Source organism: Somniosus microcephalus, chromosome 14, assembly GCF_052327205.1.
Source record: "Somniosus microcephalus isolate GS21.2 chromosome 14, FLI_Smic_1.0, whole genome shotgun sequence".
NCBI lineage: Eukaryota > Metazoa > Chordata > Chondrichthyes > Squaliformes > Somniosidae > Somniosus > Somniosus microcephalus.
In genome coordinates, this window is record NC_141000.1 from 77,894,588 (window position 1) to 77,908,641 (window position 14,054).

The 14,054-nt window shown below is 45.2% G+C and overlaps 1 protein-coding gene across 5 annotated transcripts in view; it reads left to right on the plus strand.

Annotated features, from left to right (window-relative positions):
- mab21l3 (mab-21-like 3) overlaps positions 1 to 8,004 on the plus strand; it is a 97,761-nt gene extending 89,757 nt beyond the window's left edge. For all 5 annotated transcript variants that reach the window (XM_086006749.1, XM_086006748.1, XM_086006747.1 and 2 more), the window contains one exon: positions 4,273 to 8,004. In XM_086006749.1, the coding sequence (XP_085862875.1) occupies positions 4,273 to 4,506 (234 nt within the window). In that variant the 3' untranslated portion in view covers positions 4,507 to 8,004. The remainder of the gene's footprint in view (positions 1 to 4,272) is intronic.
- Positions 8,005 to 14,054: the final 6,050 nt, after the last annotated feature.

Consider the following 14,054-nt stretch of genomic DNA (forward strand, 5'->3'; position numbering starts at 1 on the left):
ATTTCTGTTTTAAATTTATTTAATGATGTAGCTTCCACAGCTTTCTGGGGCAGCAAATTCCACAAACCTACCACCCTCTGAGTGAAGAAGTTTCTCCTCATCTCAGTTTTGAAAGAGCAGCCCCTTATTTTAAGATTATGCCCCCTAGTTCTAGTTTCACCCTTCATTGGGAACATCCTCACCGCATCCACCCGATCAAGCCCCTTCACAATCTTATATGTTTCAATAAGATCGCCTCTCATTCTTCTGAACTCCAATGAGTAGAGTCCCAATCTACTCAACCTCTCCTCATATGACCACCCCCTCATCCCCGGGATTAACCGAGTGAACCTTCTTTGTACTGACTCGAGAGCAAGTATGTCTTTTCTTAAGTATGGACACCAAAACTGTATGCAGTATTCCAGGTGCGGTCTCACCAATACCTTGTACAACTGCAGCAATACCTCCCTGTTTTTATATTCCATCCCCTTAGCAATAAAAGCCAACATTCCATTGGCCTTCTTGATCACTTGCTGCACCTGCATACTAACTTTTTGAGTTTTGTGCACCAGGACCCCCAGATCCCTTTGTACTACAGTACTTTCCAGTTTCTTGCCATTAAGATAATAACTTGCTCTATGATTTTTCCTGCCAAAGTGCATAACCTCACACTTTCCAGTATTGTATTCCATCTGCCAAATCTCTGCCCACTTACTTAGCCTGTCTATGTCCCTTTGCAGGTTTTTTATGTCCTCCTCACTCACTACTTTCCGTCCCATCTTTGTATCATCTGCAAACTTTGATATGTTACACTCGGTCCCCTCCTCCAAATCGTTAATATAGATTGTAAAGAGTTGGGGACCCAGCACTGACCCCTGCGGAACACCACTAGTTACTGGTTGCCAATCTGAGAACGAACCATTTATCCCAACTCTCTGCTTTCTGTTAGAGAGCCAATCCTCCACCCACGCCAGAATATTACCCCCAATCCTGTGATTTTTTATCTTGAGCAATAATCTTTTGTGTGGCACCTTGTCAAATGCCTTTTGGAATTCTAAATACACTACGTCCACTGGTTCCCCTTTATCCACCCTGTATGTTACTTCCTCAAAAAACTCAAGTAAATTTGTCAAACATGACTTCCCCTTCATGAAACCATGCTGAGTTTGTCCTATTAAATTATGTTTATCCAAATGTCCCGTTACTGTCTCCTTAATAATGGACTCTAACATTTTACCAACCACAGATGTTAGGCTAACCGGTCTATAGTTTCCAGCCTTCTGCCTACTACCCTTTTTAAATAAGGGTGTTACATTAGCAGTTTTCCAATCTGCCGGGACCTTTGCTGAGTCCAGGGAGTTTTGGAAAATTATTACCAATGCATCCACAAACACTACCGCCACTTCCCTCAAGACCCTAGGATGCAAGCCATCAGGTCCAGGGGATTTATCCGCCTTGAGTCCCATTATTTTACCAAGTACCACTTCCTTAGTGATTTTAATCATATTTAGTTCCTCCCCCACTAGAGCCCCCTGTTTGTCCAGTGTTGGGATATTCTTAGTGTCCTCTACTGTAAAGACTGATACAAAATAATTGTTCAGCGTTTTTGCCATCTCCATGTTTCCCACCATTAATTTCCCGGTCTCATCCTCTAAGGGACCAACATTTACTTTAGCCACCCTTTTTCTTTTTATATAACTATAGAAACTTTTGCTGTCTGTTTTTATATTTTTTGCTAATTTACTTTCATAATCTATCTTCCCTTTCTTAATCAATCTTTTAGTTATTTTTTGCTGTCTTTTAAAGACTTCCCAATCTTCCATCATCGCACTAGATTTGGCTACCTTACATGCCCTTGTTTTTAGTCGGATACTATCCTTAATTACTTTACTTAGCCACGGATGGCTATCTTTTCTTTTACACCCTTTTTTCCTCAGTGGAATATATTTTTTTTGGAAGTTGTAAAATAACTCCTTAAATGTACACCACTGATCATGTACCGTCTTACCCTTTAATCTATTTTCCCAGTCCACTCTAATCAATTCCGCTCTCATACCTTCATAGTCTCCTTTATTCAAGCTCAGCACGCTTGTTTGAGATCCAACCTTCTCACCCTCTAATTGAATATGGAATTCAACCATGTTATGGTCACTCATTCCAAGGGGATCCTTTACTAGGACATTTTTAATTAATCCTGTCTCATTACACAGGACCAAATCTAAGGTTGCTTGCCCCCTGGTCAGTTCAGTTACATACTGCTCAAGAAACCCATCCCTAATACACTCAATGAACTCATCCTCAAGGCTGCTCTGCCCAATTTGATTTGTCCAGTTAATATGATAATTGAAATCCCCCATAATTATAGCTGTTCCCTTATTACAAGCCTCAACTATTTCCTGATTAATACTCCGTCCAACAGAGTTGCAACTGTTCGGAGGCCTATAGACTACACCCACTAGTGTTTTTTTCCCCTTATTATTCCTTATCTCCACCCAAACTGTTTCACTATCCTGCTCCTTTGACCCAATATCATTTAATGGGCAATTAAATAGTATTTTAAGCTCACTTTTAGATTTTGAGAGTTCGCCAACGGCTTCCCCGCTGCTCGGAGATCACATCAGGTAAGGAGGATGGGTGTTATGTCAGCATGTGATGATTTCTTTACTTGACAATAAAAGCACCCATTTGATAGCTGTTCACTTCCCAAGGTTAGAAGCTGTTGCTTACTGCATTTGGAAGACAGATTGAGCTTTATGCAGGTTGCAAGTGTTTGGAGAAAACTCTCTATCCAGTGTCACCTCATTGAAACAACCTCTCTCACCATTGACAGATTGCTTCTGTCATCTTAACCTCACCTGCCATCTTAACCTCACTTGCCATCTATTCCATCACCTTGGTCCTCAGAATCCCACCACAATCAGCCCCAACACCAGCAGCACCAGGCACACCAGCAGCACCAATAACAAAACCACCAACCTTCTCTGCAATCAGCTGTGTTGCACAGGACAGAGGGCATCAGCACCCGACCACATTGCTGTCCGGGACGCCAGGGATGGCCTCACTATAGCCAGATTTACTTCACTTGATGCTGTACACCCTGGCTGCCACATGATGCGCCAGGTTTGCATCACACCACACCTACAATGCCCAAGCCATTCTTTTCACACTCATCACTATTGCGGGGATTACCGTTATGTCTCACCATTCACTGCAACTCACTAAGCCACTTCCAAAGGTGCACACAAATCTGTCCAAGAACGCAAAGTGTTTAAAATAAAGATTTCAATGTTTGACAGCACATTAACAGAAACTTCACATGAACATTGGCTAAAACACTCAAGTGCCTACCCTTGTGCGTTGTTAGTTGGTATGATTGGACGAGGATGAGGGTGAGTGTGAGGGGTGGCTAGTGAGATGGGGAAGTGATAATATAGATAGAGAAGGTTGGGTGGAGGTGCAAGGTAAGTTGTTGAGGGTAAAGATGTGCAGGAGTAGGGTAGGGAAGGCAGAGTGATGGGGATGTGATGAGAGGCACAGCAGGATGAGGTTGAGTGTGGCTTTGCAGTAACGTTTCGTGATCCACTGAGATCATTGAAAGGTTTGCACCACTGCAGCCTAGTCCTCCTGACGACATCCCTGCTTGTGCCCTCCTGTGCAATGTGCAACCAGGCTGTGTTGGTGTCCTGGGGAAGTCTCTTCCGCCCATTGGAAGGGAAGAGGACCTCCCTGCTTGTTGTGACTCCCTTCATAAGCACATGGAGGGAGACATGGGAGAGTCTGGGTGCAGCCGTGCACCTCTGTGCAGTGCTTGTCAGTGTTTGTAGTACCTCAATGCTGTAGAACACCGACAGCACAACTGTCAAAATTAATTTGCGCATGGTCCCTTTAAGGAAACCGGCTGATGATGCATCATCAAGTGACGTCATCAGACCCACTTCCTTCAATTGGCTGGGAAACGCGCTGGGCGGGCTTAACGAGCCCAATCAGCTTAAAATTATTTTCACAGAGCGGGCGGGAGCCAGCAGCGGGGTCGCACCCCAGCCGTACCGGACCCGCCTCGGTAGGCGAAATCCCGGCCCATGTTATTATAAATAGCTGTGTAGTAATATATTATTGCTCAACCATGGATATAGCTGAGGGGGAGGGAGAAAGTTTGAAGATTGCATTGGATCATCAATAGGTTGAATGCAGAAGCAGGAACCCACATTTAAAGTGATGAAATCTCAGTCATCAGCTGTAGGCAGCAATAGAAATTCATTAATAAAAAGTAACTGCTTACTTTCCTCTATCCAGACGCTGTTGTTTTGGACCTGTGAGAAATATCCACGCTCTAAGAATTGGAAAGATTTCCAGAAATGCTTTCTGCGGTTGGTAAAGAAGCTTCAGAAATGTGTGCTGCAGAGATACCTCCGACATTACTTTGTGAAGAGCTATAACCTGCTTAAATATGCTAACACAAATGAACTGGATATAACATCTCAGAAAATTAATGATTTCTTAATGAACCCTGGTGTGTACTTCCACTAAACTTTATTGACTTTTTAAATGAACTACAGGTTCCAATGCTCCAAATCTTACTGACTTTTCAAGATTCCCATCTTTCACCTGTGTTAAAATTGAGTTGTGAGTTACTATTAATACTGGGAGAAGAACATAGGGGTGGAAATTACTAATGGCATTATTATCGGAGGAATACTTGTGCCAGATTTCTCTCTGATATTTTGATGGAGGCACTAACCTCCATTCAAATTTGAGAGAGATGAATTTAATAGGATCATGTTATGCATTCATACAGTAACATAGTTGACAGTATTTCTATCCTATAATGTGCTAAAAGGTTTAAACATCTTTACTTAAGATGTTTCTTTGCTGTGGACTTTTATTCCTTGAAGAATAATCAAACTATTCAAATTAAGTTTTTATTTGCTCCTACTGTGCAATGCTCTTTTTTTGTTGAAACAGTGTTGCCTGTAACCATTGTTTAGTGTTTAATGAATTGTTCTGTTCCAAGGGGCTGCCAAATGTCATTGAGTTAATGAAATACACATTTATACTTCAGCTAAATCTCACTAAATTAAAGAAAGACATTCTGTACCTCTGATTAACTCATACAGTTCATTCTGAATGCTGCTTTTTGCCTTTGCTAAAACACACTTATTCCTGGTCAAACTTCTTGTTCAGTCTTAAGGACCCAGCCTCTTGCTTGATAATTGTTTTTTAGTTACTACAGTAACCAGTGCAAATGCTAAATACTTCGAATCTAATTTACAAAATCAAAAACATTTCCAACGAATTCCACTTCTGCCTCTAAAATTGTTAAAGATATAGGGCTAAAAATTCAGTTTGGGGCGCCAAGCTCGCCTGGGCGCCGGAATTACCGCTGCGCGCGGAGCCACTTGCGCCATCAGGATATTCAGTTTCTGCGCCCCAAATGGAAGCCGGCCGCTAAACGAGGCTTCCCGCGCCCCGCTTGGGGCGCTGAAACTGAATATCGGCGCGCAAAGTGCCGCAGCGCCACCCGCTGCAGCATGGCACGCTGCGGTACTGCAGGCCTTCCTCCCACTGTTAAGGGGGAGGTGGCTGCAACAGCGCAATCCCCGCTCGCGAGTGCCGGCAAATGAGCCCGGCACCAAGGAGAAGTGCCGGGCTCTCGGGAAACAGCCGGCAATGCCGCGGGGGTGGGGGGGGGTGTAGGAGGCCGGTGACGGAGGTGCGGGCAGGCGGCCGCCGAAAAAGCGGCCGGCCGCACCTCCACCTTAACTCGCGCCACTACCGCCACAGGTTGGCCCCTGTGTACCGGTCGCTATTTGCGGCCGGCGCGGAAGAGGCGGGCGCGACCTAATATGGCGTTCGGGGCGGTAGCGGGGCGCTGCGCACACCGATGACGTCATCGGTGGCGGCGCAGCGCTACAGGCTAACGCCGCCATTAGCGCCCCGCTAAATATCGCGGTGGCTGTGGCCAGTGGCACTAAAGCCTCTGAGTGGCCTCTTTAGGCGCAAACTGGTGGCGCAAGCAACTGAATTTCTAGGCCAAAGTATATTCCACTGAAGTGCCCAATAGTTCATAAATATTTTTGTGGGTACATGCATCACATGGTATGGTTCCAGGATTCAACTCCCAGGCAATGCCAGGCAGTAGTTGCATCACCTCTTGCCACTGTGCTTTCTGCTTTATAGTGACTGGTTAGAGTCTAACCATTAGACCCACCCTCGGAACAAGCATTGTCTGTAGAATTCCCCTAGTGGCATATAGTGTAAGCATGAAAGGAATATGCTGTCTACTATTCCCACTCTGGATGTCATTGGAGAGAATAATGGCCCTGATATTCTTTGGGAGACGATCCCAGTGTATCCTCCCACACTGACCCCAGCAGAATTTGCAGCATGGATGAGAAGGTATCTAATTTTCATGGGACAGGTGGGCGCGAGCACCGCTATGGGTGTACGGACTGGGGTCAAGCAAGGCTGTGTCATCGCACCAATGCTCTTCTCGATCTTCCTGGCTACAATGCTCCATCTCACCCTCAGTAAGCTCCCCACTAGAGTGGAGCTAATCTACAGAACAAACGGGAAACTGTTCAACCTCCGCCGCCTCCAGTCCAGATTCAAGGTTGTCCCATCATCTGTCGCTGAATTACAGTATGCAGACAATGCTTGCGTCTGCGCTCACTCGGAGGCCGAACTCCAAACCATCGTCAACACCTTCACCGAAGCGTACGAGAGCATAGGCCTTACGCTAAACATCCGTAAGACAAAGGTCCTCTACCAACCTGCCCCCGCCACACAGTACTGCCCCCCTAATTATCAAAATACATGATGTGGCCTTGGATAACGTGGCCCACTTTCCATACCTTGGGAGCCTACTGTCAACAAGGGCAGACGTCGATGACGAAGTCCAACACCGCCTTCAGTGTGCCAATGCAGCCTTCGGTCGCCTGAGGAAGAGAGTGTTTGAAGACCAGGACCTCAAACCCAGCACCAAGCTCATGGTCTACAGAGCAGTAGTGATACCCGCCCTCCTGTATGCTTCAGAGGCATGGACCATGTATAGCAGGCACCTCAAAGCACTGGAGAGGTACCACCAACGCTGCCTCCGCAAGATCCTGCAAATCCACTGGCAGGATAGGCACACCAACGTCAGTGTTCTTGTTCAGACCAACATCCCCAGCATCAAAGCTTTGACCACGCTTGATCAGCTCCGATGGACGGATCACATCGTCCGCATGCCCGATACGAGACTCCCAAAACAAGCGCTCTACTCGGAGCTCCGACACGGCAAGAGAGCCCTAGGTGGGCAGAGGAAACGCTTCAAGGACACCCTCAAAGCCTCCTTGAAAAAGTGTAACATCCCCACCGACACCGGGGAATCCCTGGCCCAAAACCGCACAAAGTGGAGGAGAAGCATCTGGGAAGGCGCCGAACACCTCAAGCCTCTTTTCCGGGAGCAAGCGGAAGGAGCGCACATCAACCCAAGCACCCCACCCACCTGCCCCTTCAACCACCGTCTGCCCCAGCTCTGACAGAGACTGTAGGTCCCACATTGGACTCATCAGTCACCTGAGAACTCATTTTTAGTGTGGAAGCAAGTCATCCTCGGTTCCGAGGGACTGCCTAAGAGTACGTCTGGAAAAGCTGGTGCCTGCCTGCCAAAGTCTTACAAGGTCCCTTACAAGTTCTGTAGGATACTCTGAGAAACAGTGAAGACTGTTCTCCTTGAACCACTGCATTTGTTGCGATGGTGCTCCCACAATGGTGTTAGGTAGAAAATTCCAGAATATTGATCCAACAACAATGAAGGAACAACGATATATATCCAAGTCAGGATGGTGAGTGACTGGGAGGGGAATTTGGAGGTGATGGTGTTCCCATGATGTAGTGTATGTGCCTTTAAGTCAGAACTACTTTTACAGCTCCTGTATACTGTAGTACCGGCAGTGACCACACCTGTATATAAGCTTTGCGCATGCCGCTGTACCCCCAGTCTTGAGACTACCCTCCTCCAGTAAAGACCTGTTTATTGTTAATGTACAGCATCCGTGTGATTATTTAATAACAGCATATCCACTGAACCACGGATCCAACACATGACATTGCTTCTTTTGTCCTTCTTGGTGGTAGAGATCACAGGAAAGGAAGATACTATTGAAGAAACCTTGATGAGTTAGTGTATCCTGTAGCTTGTACATACCACAGCCACAGTGTGCTGGTGATAGATGGGGTGGTTATTGAGTCCAGTAGCAGGGACACCAATCAAGCAAACTGCACTGTCCTAGATGGTGTCAAGGTTCTTGAGTGTTGTTGCGGCAACAGCCATCCAGATAAATGTTTGGATATATCTCTATAACATTTATGGATTATATGGCAATTCAGTATAATATACTTCCCCTTAATGTAAATAGAGTTATTATAATTTGTGTCTACCGTAATCTATTTATCCTCTGCTATAATTAAAGAACAACTCCCCCTCTCCCACCCTCACCATTCGGGAGAATTTGAAAGGGCCTTTGCCATCTGAATAGAGCGGATGGTGTCAGAATTCACTGAAGGTTTTGGACATGAAGCTGATGTATTTAAAAAAGAAATTTGCATCACTTTCTGTGATGGGGAGAAAATTCAGTTTCAATCAATTTGTACTTTATTTTCCATCATAGCTTTTATTTATTCAGTTAATCTACGTGAACGGAAAATAATTAAAATTCAATGATTTAGGCTGGCTGTTTCCTGGGTACCTAGTTAAGCAGCCAATCAATATGTCATCCAGTTTACTAAAGATTCCTACTGTATGTGATACCAGCAGCTTATTTGGACTGAAACCAAAACATACTCTACTAATTGATGCTTCAGTTTAATTGGTGATATCCTTTGATCGTAATGTGCTACACTGCTGAGGTTTTCTTCCATGATGCTTGATGATCTAAATAATTTGTTAAAATGTTCACATCACCATAGTAGGTTGATTTCTTTGAGATTGATGAGCAGCTCCACTGTGTTTTGGACCATATACCACTTTCAAAGCATCATCAGATATCCCTAATCCGCTCTTCTCATCTGTCTTGTCTCGCCATTCATTCTGCACAAGTTCTTTTTTATGCCCGGTGACAGTTATGGTAATAAACTTTCTTATTGATGGAATGCTCATCAACCAACCACCTTAAAACTAAGAGCCTTCAGCTAGTAATGAATGCTTTGATTTCCAGGTCACGCTCATCAAAGCAGTCTTGGTGCCATTAATTGTCAAAATAAATGGCCTTAGATGTAGCAGTGTAAACAGCATCTTTAAAAATAATTCCATTAGAAGCTCATTGTGTTTGGGCACTGCAGTCAGATCCTGTGTTTTGTCAATATTGTTATCACAGAGTGGCATTGGGAGTCTTTCAAACGCATTGGACAGTTTCCAATAGCATAGGCTGGTCACCTAAGTTTGAAAGACTATCATGTAGATAATAATAAATAAAGCTTCAGGCCCAGGTACAGTCCAGGAAAAACCTATAAATGTGGCAGCAATGGACAGAGCGTAAAACTTCACCCACTCTTTCAGACCTTCAGTTATGTACAGACTGTAGGCCTCGATTTTCATTGGGCCGTGAGGCGGGCGGGGGGTTAAAATCGCAAAACCTGGGTGTAGTGTCCGTGTGTAGATAAAGACACTGCAGACAGGAGTTGGTTCAAAGGTATTTACTAAGCAAGTCTGGGGGGGGTTCTAAAGGATATACACAATACACAGGCTTATATAGCCCAAGTGGCAATTACCGGCATTACGCACACCTGGGGCTCTTAAAGGCACATACACCACAATTCCTCCCCTTCTAGCTAACTAGTACATCATATTTTAAGTAATTATTAATTACATGTTATATGCAAAATAATTTACATTGCTGTATTAATTAATTATAAGTTAGTCTCTCAGGAGGCTTCCTGACTCGGTCCGGATAACGCCTTGGGGGTGTAGTAGTTTCTGGTGGTGTAGTAGGTTCTTCTGGCAAGGCTGATTCGGCTTGAAGGCCAGTGTCGGGTTCATCGGGTTCCAGTATCACCGGATCGGAGGTAGATATGGGTATCTCTACTTCATCGTTAGATGTATAGCGTGGTGGTGTAGGTTGTCCCTTTTCGGATGACTTGATGATTTGGTCAGCATGGCGCCTTATTATGCTTTCTCCGATGTCCACGGTATACATCAGTGGTCCTAGTCGTGTGCAGATAGTTCCAGGCTGCCATTTCTCAGTACGGTAGTCCCGGGCCAAAACCGGTTGGCCTATCTGGAAGGCCCTAGTTGGCCTTTCATTCATGCCCTGAAACTGCCGGTTCTCCACGTCCCTTCGGATGTTGGGCTTGACCAAATCCAGCCGGCATCTTAGGTTTCTATTGTAGAACATCATGGCGGGAGTTTGGTTTGTAACCATATGTGTTGCATTCCTATATGCAAATAAGAAGTTATCCACCTTGTGCTGAAGTTTTATGTCTTCATTACCCATGGCCTTTATGGCCTTCTTAAAGGTCTGGACAAACCTTTCAGCCAATCCATTGGTGGCGGGATGGTATGGGGCGGACGTGTAGTGCTTTACCCCATTGTTCTTTAAGAACTTTCTGAATTCTTCGGACACAAATTGTGGTCCATTATCAGAACATATCTGTTCCGGCAGCCCACTCCTGGCAAATATGGTCCTTAATACTGTGATGGTTTTTTCCGTGGTGGTGGAGGACATCTTTATTACCTCCGGCCACTTGGAGTGTGCATCAACTGCGATTAAGAACATTGAGTCCATAAATGGACCAGCAAAGTCGATGTGCACCCTTTGCCAGGGAGATGAGGGCCACTCCCATGGATGTAGAGGGGCCTGTGGCGGAGCATTTTGGACCTTCTGGCATCCTAGGCAGCTCTTGGTCATGTCTTCGATGTCTCCATCGATACCTGGCCACCATACAAACGCCCTAGCTAGGTTCTTCATTTTCACTCCACCCAGATGCCCTTCGTGAAGCTCCTTTAGCACTTTATCCTGGAGTTTGGGTGGAATCACCACTCTGGATCCACACATCAAGGTTCCTCGGCACACTGACAGCTGTTCTCTTCTTTGCGAGAATGCTGGCAACAGTGGTTCGCCATGTGCTGGCCATCCCTTCATTGTTAAATCGTAGACCCGTGAGAGAGTAGGGTCATTTCTTGTCTCCCTTTCAATGGCAGAATTTGTCACCGGTAGACATTCCACTATGGTAGAGTGGAATATCTCTACTGGGTCTATTGTAGGTGCCTCTTCTATCGTTGGCAACGGCAGGCGCGATAAACCGTCAGCATTCCCATGCTGTTTTGACCCTTTGTATTCAATGTTGTATTGGTGTGCCCCTAGAAAAAGGGACCACCTCTGTAGTCTTTGTGCCGTCATAATGGGGACACCTTTCTTAGGGTTGAATATGGAGATGAGGGGTTGATGGTCAGTCAGCAAGGTAAATTTTTGTCCGTGTAGGTAATGGTTGAATTTCTTCACTCCCCATACCAGGCTGAGTGCTTCCCTGTCTATCTGGGAATAGTTACGCTCAGCTGAGTTCAATGAGCGTGACGCAAAAGCTATCGGCCGTTCCGAGCCATCAGGGAATCTATGGGACAATACCGCTCCTATGCCGTAAGGGGATGCATCGCACGCCAGTCTGATTGGTAGTGATGGGTTGTAATGAGCCAAAACTTTCCCAGATGTGATTAAGTCTTTACATTTATGGAAGGCACGTTTACAGTCTTCGTTCCATTTCCAAATCACCCCTGTGCGTAGAAGATCATTAAGAGGGTGTAGAATAGTTGATAAGTTCGGTAAAAATTTATGATAGTAATTTATTAATCCCAGGAATGACCTCAATTGTGAAACATTTTCAGGTGCTGGGGCTTTTATAACTGCTTCAATTTTTTCAGGTGACTTATGCAACCCTTCCTTATTAATTATGTGGCCACAATATGATATCTGATTTTGGAAAAATTCGCACTTGGGGCGATTTGCTCGTAGGCCCCGTTCTTTCAGCCTAGTGAGCACCTGCTCCAAATTGGCAAGGTGCTCGTTGTCATTTTCTCCTGTTATAAGGATGTCGTCTAGGTAGCACTGAGTCCCCGGAATCCCTTGCAGGACTTGCTCCATAGCTCTTTGCCAGATAGCTGGAGCTGATGCTACTCCAAAAACCAGTCGATTGTACTGGTACAGGCCTTTGTGTGTGTTTATTGTGAGATACTTTTTAGAGGTCTCCTCAACCTCCATCTGTAGATATGCCTGTGCCAAGTCAATTTTTGTGAAACGTTTTCCTCCGGATAGTGAGGCGAAAATATCTTCTATCCTCGGAAGAGGATACTGTACCGTGTGAAGGACCGGGTTTACAGTCACCTTAAAGTCCCCACAGATGCGAATTTTTCTCTGTTCCTCAGAGTTATTTTTCAATGCTTTTTTCATGACTGGAACGATGGGTGTTGCCCATTCGCTCCAATCTATTTTGGATAATACGCCTGCCTTTTCCAAATTCTCCAGCTCTGCCTCGACTGCCGGACGTATTGCGTATGGCACCGGTCTTGCCTTAAAAAATTTTGGAATTGCTGCATCTTCCACTTTTATCGAGGCGGTGATGCCTTTCAAGGTTCCTAGTTTTTCTTGAAACACTTCTTTGGCGTTGGCCAAGATGTCTTTTAATCGTTCAGGTATGATGTCATCATTGTTTTTTTCCTTACTGGTCACCGTCAGTGCCTGAATGGAGTGCCAGTCTAAACGTATCTTCCTTATCCATTCACGTCCCAACAACGGTGGACCACCATCTTGTAGAATGTATAAATACAACTTTTGTATTTCTTTGCCGTTGTATACCACAGGCACCTTTATTTTTCCTTTGGGGTATACTTTCTGCCCCGTATATGTTTTTAAGATAATGGATGTGTCTTTTAGAGGTACATGCGAAAATAGCCTCTCGTAATCTCGTCGATTTATTACAGTTAGAGCTGATCCTGTATCTAGCTCCATTTTAACTGGGGACCCTGCTATTATGAGGGTAACCCAAATGGTCTGGTAATCTTCATTGGCAATTACATTATGTAATTTGAGAGAGCTTAGTCTCTTGTTCCCGGAGTCGCTATCGCTCTTCTGGTCTTTGGAGCTACTGTCCATCATCATTTGTACCTTTCTGTGCTTTTCCTTATTGATTCTCTTCCAGTTAGTGGATTTTTTATTTTCAGATCGGCATACACGTGGAATGTGTCCCATCTTTCCGCATCGCCTGCATGCTTTTTCTTTGAACCAGCAATCCCTCTGGTCATGGTTGGATCTGCCGCAGCGATAACATCTCTTGAAACCCCGTGTCATTTCATGGGTGCCGAAGTCCTGTGGCCTTTGCTGTATCTTTGCCGCTCCTATTGCACTGAAAGCCTTGTCCAGTGTTAAATCTTTTCCAGAAGATACCTTTTTTTGTGTTTTTACATTTAGGGGATCGCAGATGAATTTGTCTTGCAGAGAATCTGCCAGTCCTGCCTCGAATTGGCAGTGTAGGGTATCAACAATCTCCTCAAAATTCTTGTCCATCGGTTCGGCTGGAGTGATTAAGTTGCGTAACAGCTTGTATGTTTCTGCGCCCATTAGATCCAGAAGCACTGAAGCTTTTTTTTCATCTTCTATTCCATTTGCGGTGCAAAACACCTCCACTCTTTCTACATATGTGGTCCAATCCTCTATCTTGTTATCAAAAACATCAATATTGCCAAAGTTAGGCTCTGTTTCATTATCAAAAGCATCAATATTGCCAGAGTTAGGCATTTCAAAAAAAATATGGCTCTTCCCGCGCTTTTTTTTTTCTCTCTGTAGCAACGACATGGCGCTTCCTGCGCTTTCCCGCCGCTGCTACCGATAACAATGCTGTCTTACTGTGGTTTCCGTTTATTCACTGTTGGAGACTCGTTCCCGACGGAGGACTAAATGCTGACCTGCTTGCCGCGCCGGCCGTCTCCCGAGTGCACCCTCCCAGTCCGTTATTGCTTGCCTCCGATTTCGCTGCCTGTCTCAGTTGTAGAGCCCGCCGCTGGAGCCCAGGAAGGATTAGCGCAGTACCTGCCACCAGCTTGGCCA